General features: G+C 41.2%; 1 protein-coding gene and 1 pseudogene across 2 annotated transcripts in view; both read right to left on the bottom strand.

The window, feature by feature from the left end:
• ranbp9 (RAN binding protein 9) overlaps positions 1-22,347 on the bottom strand; it is an 85,475-nt gene extending 63,128 nt beyond the window's left edge. The window contains exons 1-2 of one of the 2 annotated variants that reach the window (XM_078539184.1): positions 21,865-22,347; positions 4,656-4,767 (exon numbers count right to left, since the gene is read on the bottom strand). In XM_078539184.1, coding sequence (XP_078395310.1) covers positions 4,656-4,767; positions 21,865-22,054 — 302 coding nt within the window. In that variant the 5' untranslated portion in view covers positions 22,055-22,347. The remainder of the gene's footprint in view (positions 1-4,655; positions 4,768-21,864) is intronic. The other variant, XM_078539185.1, reaches the window with a different exon arrangement.
• On the bottom strand, positions 8,506-8,624 carry LOC144679220 (5S ribosomal RNA; annotated as a pseudogene).
• Positions 22,348-23,261: the final 914 nt, after the last annotated feature.

Below are 23,261 nucleotides of genomic sequence, written 5' to 3' on the forward strand. Positions count from 1 at the left end.
CAGTTTGGGTTCCACCAGGCCCATTCAGCTCCTGACCTCATTATAGCCTTAGTCCAAATGTGGACAAAAGACCTGAGCTCAGGGGTGATGTGAGAGTGACTGCCCTGACATCAAGGCAGCATTTGACTGAATGTGGAATCAAGAATCCCAGGCAAAACTGGAGTCAATGGGAATCAGGGGGGAAAAGTTCCATTGATTGGAGTCATACTCAGCACAAAGAAAATGGTTATGGTTGTTGGAGGTCAATCATCTCTGTTCCAGGGCATCATTGCAGGAGTTCCTCAGGGTGGTATCCTAGCCCAACTATCTTCATCTGCTTCATCAATGATCTTCCCTCCATCATAAGTGGGGATATTTGCTGATGGTTGCACAATGTTCAGCACTATCCATGACTCCTCAGAAACTGAAGTAGTTCATGCCGAAATGCAGCACGACCTGGACAACATTCAGGCTTGGGCTGACAACTGGCAAGTACCATTCGCACCTCACAAGTGCCAGGCAATGACCACCTTCAACAAGAGAGAATTCAACTCCATGACATTCAATGGCATTACCAACGCTGAGTCCCCCACTATCAACATTTTGGGTGTTACCGTTGACCAGAAATAGAACTGGACCAGACATACAGATACTGTGGCTACAAAAGTAGGTCAGAGGCTGGGAACTCTAGCAAGTAGCTCGCCTCCTGGCTCCCCAAAGCCCATTGACCATCTACAAGGCACAAGTCAGGAACATGATGGCATACGCTCCACTTGCCTGGAAGAGGGCAGCTCCAACAATACTCAAAAGCTTGACACCATCCGGCACAAAGCAGCCACTTGATTGCCACCCCATCCACCTTTAACATTCACTCCCTCCAACATGACGAACAGAGGCAGCAGTATGCACCATCTACAAATTGCACTGCAGCAACTCAAGGCTCCTTCGACAGTACCTCCCAAACACCCTAACTCTACCACCTAGAAGGACAAGGGCACCAGGTGCATTGGAACACCTCCACCTGCAAGTTCCCTTCCAAGCCACGCACCATCTTGACTTGGAACTATAATGCCAGTCCTTCAGTGTCATTGGGTCAAAATCCTGGAACTCCCTACCTAACAGCACTGTGGGCGTACATACACCACATGGACTGCAGCAGTTCAAGAAGGCAGCTCACCACCACCTCAAAGGCAATTAGGGATGAGCAATAAATGCTGCTCCAGCCTTCGATACCCACATCCCATGAAAGAATAAACAACCCTCGACTCCTTTGTCTATTAAAAATATCTAACTCTGCCTTGAATAAATCCAATGACCCAGCCTCCACTGCTCTCTGGGGAAAGATAATTCCATGTTCTAATGGCCCTTAGAGAAAAAAATTCTTCTCATCTGTCTTAAAAGGGAAACCTCATATTCTTAAATAATGTCCCATAATTTTAGTCTCCCCCACAAGTTTCTCCCAGTACTGACCTTATCAAGTCCCCTCAGGATCTTATATTTTTCAATAAGAGCACCTCTCATTCTTCTTACTCAAATAGTTATAGGCCCAACCTGTTGAATCTTAGTTCATAGGATAAGGCCTTCAACCCAGGAATGAGTCGAGTCAACCTTCTCTGTACTGCTTAAACGAGTGGACAAAAACTTGGTAGATGGAATATAATGTGGGAAAATGTGAGGTTATGCACTTTGGCAGGAAGAATAGAGGAGCTGAATATTATTTAAATTGAGAAAGGCTGAAGAAAGCTGCAGCACACAGGGATTTGACGGCCCTTGTGCATGAATCACAAAAAGCTAGCATACAAGTTCAGCAGATAATAGGTAAGGCAAATGGATATTGGCCTTTGTTTAAAAGGGAATGGAGTATAAAAATAGGGAAGTCTTGCTAAAGCTGTACAAGGCATTAGTTAGACCATACCTAGAATATTGTGAACAGTTTTGGTCCCCTTATCTAAGGAAAAATATACTGGCATTGGAGGCAGTTCAGAGAAGGTTCACAAGGCTGATCCTGGATATGGAGGGATTTTCTTATGAGGAGAGGTTGAGTAGTTGGGCCTGTACTCATTGGCGTTCAGAAGAATGAAGGCGACCTTATTGAAACACCTAAGATTCTTAGGGGGGCTTGACAGGGTGGATGCTGAGAGGTTGTTTCCCTTTGTGGAAGAGTCTAGGACCAGAGGGCATAATCTCAGAGTAAGGGGTCGTCCATTTAAGACAGATGAGGAAGAATTTCTTCTCTGGGGGTAGTCAATCTGTGGAATTCTTTACCGCAGACGGCTGTAGAGGCTGGGCCGTTAAGTATATTCAAGGCTGAAATAGACAGGTTTTTAATCAGTAAGGGAATCAAGGATTATGGAGGAAAAGGCAGCAATTGAGGATTATCAGATCATGATCTCATTGAATGGCGGAGCAGGCTCAATGGGCCAAATGGCCTACTTCTGCTCCTATGTCTTATGCTTCTAACACAAGTATATATTTTCTCAAATAAGAGACCAAAACTGTACACAGTATTCCAGATGTGGTCTCACCAAAGCCCTATACAGCTGCAGCAAAACATCCCCACTTTTATATTCCATTCACCTTGCAATGAACACCAACATTCCATTTGCCTTCCAATCACTTGCTGTACCTGCATGCTAACTTTTTGTGATTCCAGATTCCTCTGTAACACTGCGTTTTGCAATCTCTTTCCACTTAAATAGTATACTGCTTATCTATTCTTTCTGCCAAAGTGGACAAGTTCACATTTTCCCACATTATACTCCATTGCCATTTGCCCATTTATTTAACCTGTCTACATCTCTTTGCAGACTCTCTACTTCCTCTTGACAACTTACTTTCCTACCTATCTTGGTGTCATCAACAAATTTAGCTACCATTCATTTGGTCCCTTCATCCAAATTATTGAAGTAGATTGTAAATAGCGGAGGGCCCAGTACTGATCCCTGTAGCACCCGACTAGTTACAGTTTGCCAACTCGAAAATAAAAACTTTGATCCCTGCTCTCTGCTACCTAACCAATCCTTTATCTATGCTAATATGTTACCCCCTATACCATGTTCTCCTATCTTGTTAGTAACCTTTGATGCGTTGCCTTATCAAATGCCTTTTGGAAATCCAAATACCTCACATCTACAGGTTCACCTTTATTCACCTTGCTTGTTACTTACTCAAAATACCCTAACAAATTAGTTAAACACAATTTCCCTTTCACAAAGCCAAATTGATTATGCCTGATCACATCACGATATTTTAGGTGTCCTGCTATAATTTCCTTAATAATGGATTCCATCAATTTCCCTATGACAGATGTCAGGCTAACTGGCTTGTAGTTTACTTGTCAATGATATAGGGAACATTCAGCTTCCACTTCCAAGGTAAGTGGTTCTTTCAGCACAAGTTGTGGGCCAGGAGGATCAGCAGTGTACACCCACCAAGCCCTACAACAAAGCCTTAAATTCTTCCAGCTCTACTGTCTAGCCATTCACCACCTAGCTCCAATTGCTATCTTCACCACCCACCCAGTCATGGGGGTCTCAGCCCACCTTCCCTATCACCCATAGGCCTGGCTATCCACGTGGCCAGTTGCTGGGCGGGAGACAGATCTACAAAACGTTAATGAGGCCTCTCACACCCTCAGCTTTGGTGGATTCTTCAGCTGTTTTCGATTTCACCCGCATCTTTCCAGCTTCCATGTAAGTATCTGGACCTAGGTGCTTGAAGGCTTAGTGGGCAGAGCAAGGGTTTAAGGAGACAGTAGGCAGTGGAGAAAAGAACCTGGGATTGTCTTCACTCTTCAAGATGATCATGAAGTAGTAGCCAGTTTTTGCAGAAGGTTTAACATAGACCAGATAAACTAGTTTGTCACCAGATATACTCATGTCTGCACCCCTTGGCATGAGGTGGTTGGGTGGGGGTGGGGGCAGGGGTGAAATTGAGACCATACCAGGGGAAAGGACTGGGATAGGAAAGCGGAAAGGTTTTGCTGGGCACAAGGGCATCAAAAATAGAGATGAGGGAGCAGTTTAGTAGACTGACAGAATCTTCAGGAATGAAGGCCAGTAGGTAGGGAATTGAGGATATGGAAGTGTAGTGCTAAGTGACTCTTGGGGAAGGGCAAAAAGAAGCTTTTCCAGGATCAAACTTAATGAACACTTCTGTAATGCACTGATCAGATTTATCATTTTTCGGATGAGATGTTAATTCCAGGACCCATCTAGCTAATGGATTTTAAAGATCACACGGCACTTTTCAAAAGATACTCCTTTGATTTACCTAACATTCCCCTTTTAACATCATCAAAACAGATTAACTGGTCAGTCTTTTCATTCATTGTTTGTGGAATCTCACTGTGCATATATGGCTGGTACATCTGCCTACATAACAAGTGATTGCACTGCAAAAGTAATACCATGGATGTCCCGAGGAGGTACCAGGATGCTATATAAATGCAAGTTTAGCTGAGAACTGGCAGCTGCTGGTGCCTTGCTAAAGGTTAGCTAGCTGACAAACTTTCATGAATGAAGATTATGTCCTTAAATGTACTCAACTGTCCCCAAAAATCAAACTTGGCATTTACCCTACAGGAACACTGCATTTTTAAAAACAGCTCAAATAAATATTACATGGCAAATTTCTGTAATGAAATAAACAAAGCACAGAAATTCATTCACTCTTACCCATCTCGTCCTTTACTGACTATCTTCACCTCGAAGTAGTAAATCCCACAAGCAGCAGGGATAGGATACATTGCACGGACTGAAGCTGCATCTTTTGGGGTTTTACCATGACCTGAAGGCACAAAATTTAGAGCAAAATTGAGTTTGTAACATATTATTAAAATTCTATTATATGTAGAAAATGTTCTAGCAATCATTCATAGTAAGTTAACCAATGGAAATCTAGATGGCGCATGCTTCAAGGGGGTAACATGTTACAGGTAACTGTCCCTTTTTTAATGCTTCACTTCACTCAAATTACTGAAAAATAAATTTAGATCGAGATTCAAAAAAAGACACTTACAAAAACAACTTAAATCTAATTCTGAAGTTAGAAATCAGCAGTTAAAAGCAAGGTGACTGTAGGAATTTCCACAGGGAGCAAATTAAACAATAAATGGATGTCCTGGAGCAAAGTAGGCTCAGCAAGGGCAGCTTACAGGACAACAACAGAGGTTTACAACCTATCTTCAATTATAACCATTTGTACAACCAGTGATTTATAATTTTAATTACAGGTTTTAAAAAGCTGTCTAGTATAAACTGTAGATTTATTACTGCTACTCAAATATTTAACAAAAGCTTAGGAAAAAATCAAACACCCATTGCTGACACGAATAGAATAACTATTTCAAATCAACAGTCATCTTCTTAGCTGGGTTATATTAAAACCCACTATGAATAGCCATGCAGATTAAAAACCCTACATCTGAAAGCATGATCAACGCCAAGTGGGGAAAAGTATCAAAATTGAATTAAATGCAGAATGGAGTAAAAAAACACATTAAAGATCATCTCCAATTAAGACTGCAGATACTATTTCTTTGCATCTTGCATTTGTTAATTTAAAAATCTAAGCATTCAGAATGTATAAACAAATTAGGTTCCTACTCGAGTCACTATATAGATTAATCATTACCCACCTGTATAAGTCCTCTCAAATATATCAGTGTCCAATGAATAACCCCATGACCAAGAGAGTTATATTTCTTTATAAATACAAATTAAACTCAAAATTGAAAATATTTTCAACTTGGACAAAGAACTATGTACCCTGACTATTTCAGATTCTACCAACAGTGAAAGTTGTAGACAGTAAATCTTTTAAAAAACATATGAGAGCAACATTGAGAGTCAAAGATAACATCGATAATACTCTTAACTGGCTGAAAAACAGCATATTTAGTGAAGTAGAAACAATACACATCAAAGCTGGAATTCTCAACAGCAGCAAATGCTTCTTAATATCAGGCACATAATATAATTCTGCATGTCATTTTGGTTAATTCAGGAGGCTCACAACTTGAAATTAGAAGGTTGTATATGATTCAAATCCCACTATGGTCATGTGAGTATGTAATTTAGGTTAACATTTCAGTGCAGTACCGAAGGAGTGCTGCATTGTTGGAATTGCCATTAAACAGTGGCTGAACCTACATAAAAGACCCAAAGAGCAGGGAGCTCTTTTAGTTACCCAGGCCCACATCCATCCCTTAACCACAAAAAAAAAATCATTTGGTCATTTACTAAATTGCATATTTTGGGATCTTGCTGTGCATAATTAAGTTGGTGCTTTTGTCTACATTTTAAGCCAACTCGAGATGTCTTCAATGGTATATAAAGGCAAGTTAAAAGCAAAATGCTGCGGACGCTGGAAATCTGAAATAAAAACAGAAAATGCTGGAAAAGCTCAGGTCTGGCAGCATCTGTGGAGAGAGCAACAAAGTTAACGTTTCAAGTCTGAAGAAAAGTCAGACTCGAAGGTGTTGCATTTTGGAAGGACAAACCAGGGTAGGACATACACAGTAAATGGTAGGGCACTGAGGAGTGCGGAGGAACAAAGGGATCTGGGAGTTCAGATACATAATTCCCTGAAAGTGGCGACACAGGTAGACAGGGTTGTAAAGAAAGCTTTTGGCATACTGGCCTTCATAAATCAAAGTATTGAGTATAGGAGTTGGGATGTTATGGTGAGGTTGTATAAGAGATTGGTGAGGCCAACTTTGGAGTATTGTGTGCAGTTCTGGTCGCCTAACTACAGGAAGGATATCAGTAAGATTGAAGAGTGCAGAGGAGATTTACTAGGATGTTGCCGGGTCTTTAGGAGTTGAGTTACAGGGAAAGATTAAACAGGTTAGGACTTTATTCCTTGGAGTGTAGAAGAATGAGGGGAGATTTGATAGAAGTTTACAAAATTATGAGGGGTATAGACAGAGTAAATGCAAGTAGGCTCTTTCCACTTAGATTAGGAGAGATAAACACGAGAGGACATGGCTTTAGGGTGAAAGGGGAAAGGTTTAGGGGGAAGATTAGGGGGAACTTCTTCACTCAGAGAGTGGTGGGAGTGTGGAACGAGCTGCCATCTGACGTGGTAAATGCGGGCTCACTCTTAAGTTTTAAGAATAAATTGGATAGATACATGGATGGGAGAGGTCTGGAGGGTTATGGACTGGGTGCAGGTCAATGGGACTAGCGGAATAATATTTCGGCACAGACTAGAAGGGCCGAATGGCCTGTTTTTCTGTGCTGTAGTGTTCTATGGTTCTATGGAAATGCTGACTCCATTTCTCTTTCCACAAATGCTGCAGGATCTGTGGAGTTTTTCCAGCATTTCCTGTTTTATTAGATTGGCAAGTTGTTTGGAACATTATGGGGGACTTATAAGCCACTATATAAATGCTATTTCTTTCCTTCTTCTATAATGCAGGATGCAGTCTGCCTTCAGTTTCTAGAATGCATATTGTTGTTTACTCTTTCTTGCATTTTATTCTCCATGCAATACAGGGAGAAAGACATTACTCACAATTAGTTTTAAGATCAAATAGCATAATATGTTCAAGGGCTGGGAAATAATGATTAATTTCTTGAAATAAAAAGTTGCAAATATGTACATGAAAGGATAATTTGGATTTATATAGCACCCTTCAGGGCATCTCAAAGTGCTTCTTAACTGATGAAGTATTTTTGAAGGGCAATCATTCGTAGGGAGGCAACCATAACAACCCAATAAGTTCATAGCAAGAAACCACAAACAGGAAATTAGATAAATACTCAGCCAATCTTTATTTGGTTATTTCAGTCAATCTGTTTTGTGGTGATAGTTTGTGGAGGGTATTGATCAGGATATTGGGAGAACTTCCTGCCCATCTTTGAATAGGGCCACAGGATTTTTTTTAAAATAAAAATTAATTCAGGAGTGTTGGAGGGCAGAAGGTCATTGATGAACTAACTGAAAATCATTGGGCCTAGGACATCATCCTAAGTAACTGCTGCAGCAATGCACTGTGGCTGACATGACAGGCCTCTAACAACCATACCATCTTCCTTTGAACTAGGTATGACTCCAACCAGTGGAGTTTTCCACCCACCAACTGCCCCAATTCCCATTGACTTCAATTTTGCTAGAGCTCGTTGATGTCTCATTTAGTCAAATGCTGCTTGATGCCAAAGGCAGACGCTCTCACCTCATCTCAGGAATTCACTTTTTGGTCCATGTTTGTACCTAGGCCATAATGACATCTGAAGCAGAATGGTCCTGACGGAACCCAACTGGGCATTGGCAAGCAGGTAATTGGTGAGTTAGTATTACTTGTTAACACTGTTAATTACTCCATCCATCACTTTGCTGATGATTGACAGAATTCTCACAGGGTGGTAATTGACCAGATTGAATTTGTCCCGCTTTTTGGGGACAGGACATACCTGGGCAATTTTCCACATTGTCAGGTAGATGCCAATGTTATAGCTATTTTATTTAAGCAAAACCTTCAGCTGACGAGCGAGACCATGGTTTTCAGATTTCTGTATAAAAAGCCCACTGCACCTGGTATTCCAAGGCGGTCTCCCACCCAAGTACTAGCCAGGCCCGAATCTGCTTAGCTTCTGAGATCAGACAAAATCGGGCATTTTCAGACTAGTATAGCTGTACTGGAACAGCTTGGCTGGAGATGCAGCTAATTCTGGAGCACAGGTCTTCAGCAGACAGCTGGGATGCTATGGCATTTGTTGTATCCTGGTGCCCAGCTGTTCGATATCTCATTTATGCCCACCTGAACAAGTGGTTTAACACCTCATCCGAATTCTATTTACATGCTGCAATCTCCAAGAGTGCATATGGGCTGTGAGTTAACTGTGAAGCCATTGGCACTAACCTTGAAATGTGAACCCACGTAGGATATACAGCACAGAAACAGGGCATTCTGCCCAATTAATCCATACTAGTGTCCACGCTCCACTTGAACCTCCTCCCATCTTTTCTCATAAATCTACCATTGTAGCCATCTATTCTCTTCTTCCTCAAATACTTGCCTAGCTTCTCCTTAAATGCATCTACCCTATTTGCTTCAACCAATCTGTGGTAGAAAGTTTCACATTCTCACTTCACTACGGGTAAAGAAGTTTCTTCTGAATTCCCTATTGGATGTCTTGGTGACTGATATTGGTAGCCTCTAGCTAGGCTCTTCATCACAAAAGGAAACATTCTCTCTGTATCCACTCAAAACCTTTCTTAATTTTAAAGACCTCTATTAGGTCTCCCCGCAGCCTTTTTTTCTGAAGACAAGAGACCAAGCTTGTCAATCCTTTCCTTATACATATATCCACACATTTCTGGTATCATCCTTGTAAATCTTCTCTGCAACCTCTCCAGTGTCCCCATATTATTTTTGTAATATGGCAACAAGATCTCCATGGAGTACTCTTAAGCATCATCTAACCAAAATTCAATATAGGTTTAGCATAACTTCCCTACTTTTCAATGGTATCCCTCAACAAATAAAGCCGTGTTTGGTTTGTTTTCATGGCCTTACTAACCTGTGGTACAACCTTTAGTAATTGGTGTATTTGTACTCTGAGATCCCTTTGTTCCTCCATCCCACCCACGCTTGCACCTTCAAGTAATATGTGACCTCTATTCTTCCTACCAAAATGTACTACCTCACATTAATGTGTTGAGCTTCATTTGCCAATCTTTTGCCCATTGTGCAAGTTTAGAAGGTTCAATTGACCTCTGAAGTGGAGTGAACCTTCCTGAACAAGCTTCTTAATCTATTGAATTATGTAAACATTCACACACTATATAATTCAATATTCTTTTTTGGAACTTCAAAAAATGTTCAGCAAATGTCCCTCCTACTTTTCTAGTTCAACGTATTATTATCTGTAAAGTAAGTAAGTCAAGATGTGTAAAAGGGAGGGAAATAACCAAATAAAGATTTTCAGTGCAATTGCAGATAATAAGTGTTCAGGAGAATTTCCTACAGCAGTATATGTCCAGTCCAACAAGAAAGGAGGCACTACTAGACCTGGTTCTTGGGAATAAGAGGGCCAAGTAGATCAAGTGACAGTAAGGGAACATTTAGTGGACAGTGATCATTGTATCATAAGGTTTAGGATTACAGTGGAAAAGGATTTTGGTCAATCCAGAGTAAGAATAATCAACTGGCACAGAGTGGGCTTCAATGGGGCAAGAATGGAGCTGGGCTAGACAGGCTGGAACCAAAGGTTGGTGGGAAAAACAGTAGCTGAGCAATGGGCTACCTTCCCACAGTCAAGGTATGTTCCCTCAAAAGGGAAGGGAAGACAAACAAATCCAGAGCTTCCTGGATAACAAAGGAGATAGAAATTAAGTTAAAGAAGAAAAAGTGTGCTTACAACAGGTTTCAGGTAGCAAATACAATTGAGAACCAAGCTGAATACAGAAAGTTCAGAAGCGATGTGACAAAGCAAATACGAGAAGCGAAGAGGGATTATGAGAAAAGACTGGCAGCTAACATAAAGGGAAATCCAAAGTATTCTATAAGCACACCAACAGTAAAAAGGTGGCAAAAGGAAGACAAGGGCCGATTAGGGACCAAAAAGGGGATTTACACATGGAGGCAGGAAGCATGGCTGAGTTGTTAAATGAATACTTTGCATCTGTCTTTACTTACGAGGTAGATGCTGCCCAGACCATGGCAACAGAGGAGGAAACACAGTCACTAGAAGGGTTTAAAATTGATAAGAAGGAGATATTGGATAAGCTGTCGATACTTAAAGTTGATAAGGCACCGGGACCAGATGAGATGCATCCAAGAATATTGAAGGAAGTGAGAGTGGAGACTGCAGAGGCACTAGCAATAATCTTTCAATGTTCCCTGGAGTTGGGGGAGGTGCTGGACGACTGGAGAATTGCCCTTGTTCAAAAAAAGGTTGTAAAGATCTGCCCTGCAATTACAAACCAGTCAGTTTAATTTCGGTGGTGGGGAAACTTCTAGAAACAATTATTCAGGATAGAATTAATAGTCACATGGAAAAATTTGGATTGATTCGGAAGAATCAGCATGGATATGTTAAAGGAAAATCATGTCTTACTAATTTGGAGTTTTTTTGAAGAGGTAACAGAGGTGGTTGATGAGGTCAAGGTCATTGATGCGGTATATATGGACTTGCACAAGGCGTTTGATACAGTGCCACAAAACAGACTTGTGAGGAAAGTCATGGGTCATGGAATAAAAGGGACAGTAGAAATGTGGATACAAAATTGGCTGAGGGTTAGGAAACAGAGAGTAATGACTAATGGGTATTTTTCGGACTGGAAGAAGGTTTGTAGTGGAGTCCCCAGGGGTCGGTATCGAGACCCTTGCTCTTCCTGATATATGACACAAAGCTTGGGAGAATTGTAAACTGTGAGGAGAAGTGTAGAACTTCAAAAGGACACTGACACATAAACACAGTAGGCAGATGGGTGGCAGATGAAGTTCAATGTGGAGAAGTGTGAGGTGATACACTTTGGTACAAAGAACATGGAAAGACAGTATAAACTAAAGGGTGTGCAGATGTAAAGAGAGACCTGGGTGTAAATGTACATAAGTCATTAAAGGTGGAAGGACAGGTAGAGAGCGGTTTCTAAAGCATACAGTATTCTAGACTTCATTAATAGGGACATAAAGTACAAGAGCAGGGAGGTTATGAAGAACTTATATAAGACACTGGTTAGACCTCAGCTGGAGTATTGTGTACAGTTCTGGGAGCCACACTATAGGAAGAATGTGAATACATTGGAGAGACTGCAGAAGAGGTTTACGAGAATGGTTCCAGGGATGAGACACTTCAGTTACGATGAAAGATTGGAGAAGATGGGACTGTTTTCCTTGGAGAGGAGAAGGCTGAGAGGAGACTTGATAGAATTTTCAAAATAATGAGGGGCCTGGATAGAGTAGCTAGGGAGAAACTGTTCCTGCTCGTAAACAGATCAAGAACCTGAGGGCACAGCTTTAAGGTGTTTTGCGAAAGAAGTAAATGCGAGGTGAGAAAATACTTTATACATAGCAAGTAGCTAGGTTTTGGAATGCACTGCCTGGAAGTGTGGTGGAGGCAGGTTCAATTGAGGCATTCAAGAGGGCATTGGATAATTACCTAAATAGAAACAATGTGTAGGGTTATGGGGAAAAGGCAGGAGATTGGCACTAAGTTAAAATGCTGAGAGAGCCGGTGCAGACACAATGGGCCGAATGGCCTCCTTCTACACTGTAACAATTCTGCGAATAAATTCTTACAGCTTAACAGGCTTTTCACTCATGATGAAGGAAATGTTTAAAACATTGCAAATGTAACATCCTTGATTAAAAAAGGGTATAAGGATAAGCCCAGCAACTACAGGTCACTTTAACTTCTATGGTGGGAAAGCTTTTAGAAATGATAACCAGGGAAAAATTAATAGTCACTTGGGCAAATGTGGAAAGTTTGTTTAACTAATTTGATTGAGTTTTTTTGATGAGTTAACAGAGAGGGTTGATGAGGTACACATGGACTTCCAAAAGGTGTTTGATAAAGTGCCACATAACAGACTTGTTAGCAAAGTTGAAGCCTATCAAATAAAAGACACATTGACTGCCAGGATGCAAAGCTGTCCGAATGACAGGAAACAAAGTAATGTTGCACTACTGTTTTTTTTTTGACTGGAGTAAGGTAAGAAGTGGTGTTCTACACAGTCATGAACTGTGAGGAAGATAGTGATAGACTTCAAGAGAACAGAGATAGACTGTGAAATGGGGAGACATATAGCAGATGAATTCAATGAAGTCTGAAGTGATATATTTTGATAGAAGAACAAGGAAAGGCAAAATAAAAGAGCACAATTCTGAAGGGGACACAGGAGCAGAGACACTTGGGGGAACATGTGCACAAATCATTGAAGATGGCAGGGCAGGCTGAAAAAGCAGTTAATAAGGCATAAGGGATCCTTGGTTTTATTAGTAGAAGCAGAGAGTACAAAGCAAGGGTATGGTGAGCTTTAATAAAATTCTGGTTCAGCCTCAAATGGAGGAGTGTACAATTCTGGGCATCACTTTAGGAAGGATGTGAAGACATTGGAGAGGGAGCAGAAAAGATTTTAAGAATGGTCCCAGGGATGAGAGACTTCAGTTATATTGACAGATTGGCAAAGCTGGGACCATTCTCCTTAGAGAAGGTTGAGAACGCATTTGATAGAGGTGTTCAAAATCATGAGGGGTCCAGGCAGGGAGAAACTGTTCCCACTGGTGGAAGGGTCATGAACTAGAGGACACCAATTTAAAGCGATCAGCAAAAGAACCAGAGAAAAACTTTTATTTCCCCTCCTCACAGAGTATGATTAAGATCTGGAATGCACTGCTTGAGGGTGTGTTGGGGGCAGATTAAATCATGGTTTTCTCAAGATAAAGAATTTGCAGGGTTATGTGCAAAAGGCAGGGGGGAATAAGACTAGCTGAGTTGTCTCACAGAGAACCAGCACAAGCGCAACTCCATTGTGCTGTCTCCATTCTATGATTCTCTAGCCGTTGGCATCAACTGTCTCACAACATGCCATATTTGTCAGGCAGTAGGTCATATGACAGGAAATAACACAGGCTTAAGGCCCCAAAAATTTTGCTTTCCTCCTGCAATACATGATTGCAGAATTCAACTGCTATAATGCCATAAAATTAAAGATGCAAAAGTAGTCTTCTTCCCAGTTCAGAAATAGAACCACTAAGGAAAATTTTATAAAATTACCAATGTATGTTTGTATGAGAGCTCAAGGATGTAACACAAGGCAAAGTTCTTTCAGGTGCATCGATCAGATTTTACTCTTGTGGAACATTATATCATCTGAGTCTTCAATGATCAACATTATGCCACTGTAACAGGAATGCATTAATCTCTAAATTTTGAACAAAAGCAGCAAGTGCTGGACAATATCCAGGCTTGGGCTGACAAGTGATAAGTAACATTCGCACCACACAAGTGCCAGGCAATGGCCATCCCCAACAAGAGAGAATCTAACCATCGCCCCTTGATATTCAATGGCGTTACTATTTTGAATCCCCCACTATCAACATCCAGGAGGTTACCATTGACCAGAAACTGAACTGGACTAGCCATATAAATATTGTGGCTACAAGAGCAGGACAGAGGTTAGGAGTCCTGCAGCAAGTAACTCATCTCTTGACTCCCCAAAGCCTGTCTATCATCTACAAGGCACAAGTCAGGAGTGTAATGGAATACTCTCCACTTACCTGGATGAGTACAGCTCCAATAATACTCAAGAAGCTTAAGGCCATCCAGGACAAAACAGCCTGCTTGATTGGCACCCCTTCCACAAACCTTCACTCTCTTCACCATCAATGAACAGTGGCAGCAGTGTGCACCATCTACAAGATGCACTGCAGAAACTCACCAAGGCTCCTTAGGCAGCACCTTCCAAACCCACAACTGCTACCATCTAGAAGGACAAGGGCAGCAAATACATGGGAACACCACCACATGCAAGTTCCCCTCCAAGCCACTCACCATCCTTCTTGGAAATATATCGCCATTCCTTCACTGTCATTGGATCAAAATCCTGGAACTCCCTCCCTAACAGCACTGTGGTTGTACCTACACCACAGGGACTGAAGCAGTTCAAGGAGGCAGCTCACCAACACCTTCTCAAGGGAAATTAGGGATGGACAATAAATGCTGGCCTAGCCAGCGACGCCCACATCCCATAAATTAATTTTTAAAGAATTTACACACAATAATGGGCCCTAGAATCCAAAGCACCTCAAAAGCTAATTTCTGCAGCAAGTCTAACCATGTCCTGCCTCACATTCCTAAATGGCTAATTTACATTCATATCAAAACATAACACTGCCAATTTTAGTTGGAAAATTAGGTCAAGTTTGAAAAGGGACACTTCAACTATAAACTTACAGTATCCATTGAGGAAGAGGAGCCCAAAACATAATGAAAATGGACAAGGAGATCCTGGGCCTATAGGATTTGCAGGGGCAAGGGGTAAAGAGCCTTGGGTCACCCAAATGACCAAAAGCAGTGGCAGCAGAGGTACCAGAACTCGGAGGGGAAATGTCTTTGAAAGTAAATTTGCCATGGCTTGCCTAGTACAGATTCTAGTGCCCCATTCAATATTGAATGATTCCCATTCCCAATGTTGCAGGAGGCAGGACATTGCTTTGGAAATGTCTTCACCTGAGAATCGTAGAGTGGGGGAGACTCTTCTCATAGTTTATATCTGTTAAAGTGGAGAATTAGCAATTGAGATGGAAACAGACTATAACACCAAGAACCATGCATTCAGTTCTTAGTGTACTACTACTTACACTTTGTTCCCAGCCCAAACTACTCTTGCCAATGCCCTCCACCATGACCATCTGCTATGATAGGCCCTGTTTTTTTTTTAAGTATACTCAACATAATCTGTACACAAAGTTTAATACTTTAAAGACAAAAAGCCCTAAAATGTCAAAAGAAAACTAAAAAATTAATAGCTTCATCTAAAATAATGTACTATTTTATGTAGCAACCAAGTAAAGAAGGCATATGGAATGCTCTCCTTCATTGGCAGAGGTATAGACTATAAAAGTAAGGATATAATGTTGGAATTGTATAAAATACTGGTGAGACCACAACAGTTCTGGTCACCACATTACAGGAAGGACATAATAGCTCTGGAGAGAGTGCAGAGGAGGTTTACAAGAATGTTGCCAAGATTAGAAAAGTGCAGCGACGAGGAGAGTTTGGATAGGTTGGGGTTATTTTCCTTAGAACAAAGAAAGCTGAGAGGTGACTTGATTGAGGTGTACAAAATTATGAGGGGAATAAATAGAGTGGACAGGATAAAATTGTTTCCCTTGGTGGAGTATTCTAGACATAGATTCAAGATAAGTGGCAGAAGGTGTAGGGAGGGACATGAGGAAGAACTTTTTTACGCAGAGGGTAGTGGGTGTCTGGAATTCGCTGCCCAAGTTGGTGGCAGAGGCAGAAACTCTAAACTCTTTTAAAAAGTACCTGGATTTGCACCTTAAGTGCTGTAAGCTACAGGGCTATGGGCCAGGTGCAGGAAGGTGGGATTAGAAAGGGCACCTGGGTGTCCTCGGGCTGGCATGGACACGATGGGCCGAATGGCCTCCTTCTGTGCTGTAACTTTTCTATGGTTCTAACCACAATGCAAAGGAAACATTAATTTTAACAAAATAAAACAAACTACCGAATTTGGGATGAAACAAAATGATCTACTTTGTGGAGGTTTTCACAGCTGATTTTACTTTTGCATAAAACAAAAATAGAAAATAACCAATAAAACTCTAACAAGATGGCTAAAATATACATTCAAACTTTCAAATTAACAAAAAAATATCAATTATAGAATGTAACATGATGGAACATACTGACATTCCCCTCATGGGGAATCCAGAACTAGGGAGCACAGTACAAAAATAAGGGGTCTCCCATTTAAGGCAGAGATGAGGAGGAATTTCTTCTCTTAGGGTTGTTCATCTTTGGAATTTTCTTCCACAAAGAGCAATAGAGGCTGGGTCACTGAACATATTCAAGACTGAGTTAGGTTTTTGGTCTACAAGAGAGTCGGGATAATAGAGGGGGAAGGGGCAGGCAGGAAAGTCGAGTTAAGGCCACAATCAAATCAGCCATGATTTTACCAGGAATGGCAGAGGAGGCTTGATGAGCTGAATGGCCTACTCCTGCTTCTATTTCTTGTGATCTTACATGACACGTATGGACAATCTGAAAAACAAAGCGAAAATCTAACAGCTCTGTTGTAAGATCCTCAACCTGAAATTTTAACTCTGTTCCTTTTTCCACAGATGTTGCCTGACCTGCTGAGTACTTCCAGCATTTACCATTTTTATTTTCGATCTCTCGTCTCTGCAGTATTTTACTTTTGTATTAGTATCTAACAGTTTTGGATGCAGTGCAGAAATGCTACGATGAAATATATGAGGGTCCATTGGGTTTTAACAATTAGCTTTAAACGTTTCATCATTCCACCACTACCTTATCATCTCAATGGACTATCAGGTTAGTCTACTAGAGACAAATCAACTTGATTTTCTATTAATACCAGCACAAACCAATGTTAACTGATCTTATGATTCTGTGATTATACATCAACAAAAACTATGCAGATGCAATGCTGTATTGCACAATAGGGGACAAGTTTTTCGTTGCAGCATACCTAAACTTTCTATACGTGGTGGTGCAAAATGATACATTCTCATTGTTTGCAACATCCATGAAACACTGTACAATGTGTCTATTTCCTTCTCTTTCTAACCTCACATCTAACTCCACTGTGCTATTTAATGAAATGCATCACTGTTTGGTGCAATTCCAAGGGTTGCTGTGTGCTATCTCACAATGCTGCTGCCAGGAGCCCAATGCATAATACTAATATGGCAGTATTAAAAAATCTCAATATGCTAAACATATGGTAAATTCCAGTGCCATATATTTATTATGAAATTTTAAAATGCTAGAAGAATATTAATAATTGCTCAATAATAAAATGTAATATGTCAATACAATTGCACAGGTTATTCCTCTGTCAATAACTTTTCAGTTGAACCCAATGGCTCCAGACAATGCTACAAATAGAAAAAAAAACACACATCCCAAACACAAAAACACTTGTTTCAGGTCTCCTTTCTTACCTAGTATGCAAGAGGCCCAACCAGACAGGATTCACTGCTAGATCTAGTAATGGAAATGAACCAGAGCAGATAAGAGAAGTAAGTGTGGGGGAATATCTAGGCAATAGCGATCATAACATAAGTTTAAAATAATGATTGAGAAAGATATAAGAAAGACAAAGTCCACAGTAATACACAGAGAAAAGAAACTGATTTTGAGGGATGAAAATGGATCGGAGGAAGGTAAACTGGAAAAATAAAATGACAAAGAGATTGAACAACAGTGGGAAATATTTAGAAAAAAAGAGTTCAGGACAAATATATGTTCTGTTAAAAAAAATAAAGTAACCAATAACGAAACATGAATGAATAAAAAGATGTGAGTAAAATTGAAACTAAAGAAAACGACATATATCAAACATGTAAACAAAGAGGATGCCAAAAGTGAATTGATAGGTTCGGAAAGACGACATTAAGAAAAATTAGGAAAGCAAAGAAGACATACAAAATTAAATGATCAAGGAATATAAAAATAGGATTCTCAGACACACAGAAGAAAAATCAGGACAAGGCCACAGAGGGTAAACTCACAGCAAAATGGTAGAAACATTGAATAGTGACTTTGCCTCATTATTTACCAGGGTGACTAAATGTGGGAAAGATGATAAAAGAAAAGAGCAAAAAAAAGTTATAAAGACATTTAAGATTGAAAATTGTGCAAGGGGGAGGGGAGAAGATAATTGATAAACTAATCAAACTTAGCAAGGGTAAAACCCTTGGTCAACTGGATTGCATTCATTCATATTTAAAGAAGTTGGAGAATAAATATCAGAGGCAAAATTACATACATATATAAAAATTCATTACAAAAGGGAATTACGCCCAAGGAATTTTGGACAGCTAATGTTATTATATTTCAAGAATGGTGAGAAAACATATCCGAGGAACTACAGATCAGTTAGTTGAATGTCGGTGGTAGGAGAGATAAGGGAATCTTTACTCAAAGATGTAACTGATAAACATCTATAAGCTGAAAATATAAAAAAAGAAAGAGTAGTCAGCACAGATTTCAAATGGGAAGGACATACCTGACCAACCTTATTGAATTCTTTGAAGTAGTAACAGCAAGGGTCGACAAGGGTAATGTAGATGCAATATATTTGGATTTTCAAAAGATCTTTGATAAGGTACCACAAGAGTAAACTCATGACTAAGGTCAGAGCATGTGAAGTCAGGGCTAAGTAGCAGAATGGATAGCAAGCTGTCTCCAAAACAAAATAAAGTAGGGGTTAAGGGTTGCTACGCAAACTGGCAAATGGTGTTCCAGAAACAGCAAGTGAATGAATACTGGATAATCTGTTTTGGTGGTTAACTGAGGAAGAACTGTTAGCCTGGATATCATCCTTGCCTCAACCAATAACACTTACAATGAATATACCATCTTCCATTTATAGGGTTAAAAGACAAATTGTTTCAAATTGCTAGAAACATTCAGTAGTTCAGGCAGCATCTGTAAAAAGAATGGGTCAGGTATCATTTCAGATACACACCCTTTGTGCAGAGAAAGGGCATACACCTGAAACGTTACTCATCTAATGCTTGAAACTTCCAACTCATCTGAGTTCTCAAATGATACCTGATCTGAAACAGAAAATGCAGGAAACACAGTCAGGTGTCCAGCATCTGCAGTTTTTTTGCTTGATTTACAGTTTGTTGTCAATGCCAGCTTATACAGAAATAGGGTCTCACCTCATATTATTTTACCCAAATTGGTGTTGTCATTACCATGTTGCATCAATGGAATCAACTTGGTTTGGATGATGGACCTCACACCCAAGTCAGCAGGTTAAGAAGTTGAGCCTCATCCCAGGATTTGAGTACAGTACATAACCTCACTTGACACTTCAGCACAGTGCCAAGGCCTTAAAAGAAGACCTGCACTTTGGATGAAACCTATCTTGTTCCAATGGTTCAGGTAGAAGTTAAAGATCCCATGGTATTATTTGTAGATGATTAGATTCATCTACAGTGCAACACTAGAATGATGGGTTGAGCGAAATCCAGTTTATCTTTAGAATTTCATTTCCAAAATTTGAATTAAGTTCTGTTATAGCAATACACAAATACTTGACATTACCTAACAATGAATCTCACTGGGGTCATAGGTTCTTTCAACACCAAGATGGGACAATGCTAAGACTTAAAAAAAAAGGATCATCGTAGACTGGTCTCTGAGAAGCAATAAATACAACACTCCATTCACTAAATAATTTACTTGGTAAACAACTGCAGTTGTGCTTCGGTGTCATTCTGCAGAATGGAACACTCTGCGTTCAAGTGACATCATCGAGTACCGATACCTCGAATGAAAAGCACAGATAATATTACCCTGACATCTGAGTACGTGGGGGAAGGGAGACAACAAGAGATATTTGTAAATAAAAAATCTGAATACCAGCTGATGATGCTTGAGCAGAATATATGAAGCAAATCACAACATTAAGTTTGATTTGACAAGATGGCAGACAAAATGTAAGTAATACACATCCACCAAAAAAAAATCACATAGGCACAGGGTCCAAATCATTTTCTGTTTTGATTTGGTATGAAATCAGCTTCATTAAATTTTTCATCCTCGAGAGGTATTTCTCACCTATATTCTTACCGTACAATGAAATTAAGTTTACAAAGTCTAATTGTTAACGAATTAAGTATAAAGTTACCCAGGATTCACACACAAAACATACCATGAATCCTGATTAAAAAATTCAAAGCTGTGATTAGAATTTTTAGCACATTAAAGAAAATTTGTGAGCTGTTGCCAGCTTCCCGTTTACATTTTAATGGGACTATTTTAAAAATAGTGAACAAAAAATATCCAAAACTATAACTCTATGATTCTTGGTTCCAAGTCAATTAATCTCTTCTCTATGGCTTGACTGATGGGACATTCAGATCCATGCAAGTCCAAAATGGTCAAACAGAAAAGGATTGTATATACATTAAGAGCAATACATTGGTTAGCATATTTATGCCGATATTGGTGCCTTTTACACTGTTTGCAGACACACACGCAGCCATGAAACTACTATTTAGAACCTCTGTTCTGAAAGAATCTAGCTCTGTCCTTTTTTTTCATTCCCCTCAATTTTCAATCTATCCATTCCTTATGATTTTTCGCTGTAAGATTATAGAATTGCTGTGGGGTTTTGCACTGAAGATCGTGAAGAACTCAGCCCATTTGCTCAAACTCATCTTACCCGGGATGCAAACAGATCAGTCATTCATTCTATTCAGACTGATTTCATAGCCAGGTCATTCTTCTCTTGCTCTCACCCTCCATCCAAAAATGAGAAAGGTAGCACTGTAACTCATTACAGCCTGAGTTCTACTTAACTGTCAATGTTGATCTGCTCTTGCTTCCACATCTCTGGTTCTGTTTAAAAACCTTTATTTGGTTTAATGTTTTTAAACTAAGATTACCAGTTGTTCACATAATATCTTCTTACATGTCTCTGACATGTGCAGAGCCATTCCTTTGCCACAGACTTGATTCACCATAATGTGCTTGGTTTAGAAGTTTGTTAATTTAAATAACTATTACTGAGAATATATAAATGGTTTCACTCATATTCCACAATCATTTAGCAGTTAGGGCCATTTTCATCTCTCTAAGTGATTTTTTTGTGCAATTAGCTTTGTTTTCTAAATATGTGCAGTGTATTTTTAAAATGTTAGTGTAAGACACGTTTAGGTTCAAGTCTTCTTCTACGAATTGCCTCTTTATACCCATCAAGTATTTGAACTGTACTTAATTCTGTTGATAGTGCTCAACAAATAACCTGAACAGGCCAAAGCACAGATATTATTTACGGTTATGGTGTTCAAGGCCCTCTTCTCCGCCAACCCCCACACCCATTTCCTCATTGTGTACGGAAGTCTGGAGGTCCGAACTGTTCTGTACAAGTCTCGGCCTGTACCTAGATCGGTGCCTGCAGTGAATTTTGGCACTCGCCTTATTCCAGACAGTTTTATGTGACTGAGGTGCGAGGCCTGGCCCCTGTGTCGGTATTTGCTGCGCTTCGGTTGCCTCTCTACCTGTGTTAACTGTTGCTATGTGGGGCCAGGGGCCTGCCTGGCAGTCGGTGCCTATGAGCTCAGGTTGCCATCCACCCTCTTTGCCCTTTAGCTGGGCTCAGTACCAGTGTCAGGCCGCCCCTGGGTGCCAGGCCCTATCCGCTTACCTTTGTAATGGACCCGCAGGTTGTTCTGAGACAGGCCAATGTAGCTGTACTTGTCCTTCGGGCTCCAACACCTCGGCAGCGGCGTCTCCTGCTCATTGACAGCCGGGTAGAGGCGCTTGAAGCGCTCGGTGAGCTCCTTCTCCTGGAGGTTGAGAGCCGACTCTCCGTGCGCCGCCGACAGTCCAGCCATGGATGCGGGTATGTGAGGGATGGGGAAGGCCGAGCCCTGAGCCAGGGCTGTGGGTAGATGTGTAACAGGCCGGGCCTGGCTGAGCCGGTCCGAATAGGGCCCTGAGCCCCGGATGAGGAGGCTGAGAAACCCGGAGCGGCGACTGGTGCTGTCCCCGCTCCGCGGCCGCACCTTATGTACCCGCCGCTCGCTCACTCACTCACTCAGAGCCAGCCAGCCTCCCTCCCCTGCCCCGTCCCCTCCCCAGCCCAGCCGCTCCTGCTGCATCCGAGCTCCTCCGTCCGTCTGTCTCCTCACTGACAGGCCGCTGCTAGCCAACCCACTCCTCATTGGCTGCCCGCTCGAAGCCGCACAGCCAACGCGGCCAGGGGGCGGAGCCAGGGGCTAGAGGGCGGGGCTGGAGGGCTGTAGACAGGGATCAGGGAGTGAGCAAAGGCAGGGGGTAATAGATAGGGTTCAGGGAGTGGGGCTGTGCAGAACTGGAGAAGGGCTGGGGGCATTGGGGTGGGGGTTCAGGGAGTGGAGCTGTGCAGAACTGGAGAAGGGGTGGGGGTTCAGGGAGTGGAGCTGTGCAGAACTGGAGAAGGATTGGGGGTGGGGGTTCAGGGAGTGGGGCTGTGCAGGCGGGCGGGCTAATAGGTGGAGGGGAAGGGGCTGGGGGGGTAATAGGTGGAGGAAAGAAGTGGGGTTGTGCAGGACTGGAGGGGGAAGAGCTGTCAGGGTTCTGATGGACAGTGCTGGCTCTCCTGGGGCAGAAATAAAACATGTTGGGATTACTCAGCAGGTCAGGCAGCATCTGCGGAGAGAAACAGGGTTAACATTTCAGGTTAATAATGACCCTTCATCAGAATTGAGGAAAGATAGAAATGAATAGGCTTTGAGGAAGTGAAAGGGGAAGAACAAAAGGGAAGGTCTGTGATACTGTAGAGAGAAGGAGAGGCTAAATAACAAAAGATTTCATGGTAGTGGATAAAAGGACAAAAGCTGTGTTCAGATGAGGAGCAGCCATCAGAATGCAAAGTGAAGGAATTAAAAAAGGAAACAAGGAAAACCAAACCAGCAAAAAAAATGAAAGATGGAGGCAGAGGTTTTGATCTAAAATTGTTGAATTCAATGTTCAGTCCAGAAGGCTGTAGAGTGCCAAGTTCAAAGATGAGATGCTGTTCATTGAATTTGCATTGAGCTTCGTTGGAATACTGTAGCAGGC

This window comes from Cetorhinus maximus, chromosome 3 (genome assembly GCF_964194155.1).
Source record: "Cetorhinus maximus chromosome 3, sCetMax3.hap1.1, whole genome shotgun sequence".
Classification (NCBI taxonomy): Eukaryota; Metazoa; Chordata; class Chondrichthyes; order Lamniformes; family Cetorhinidae; genus Cetorhinus; species Cetorhinus maximus.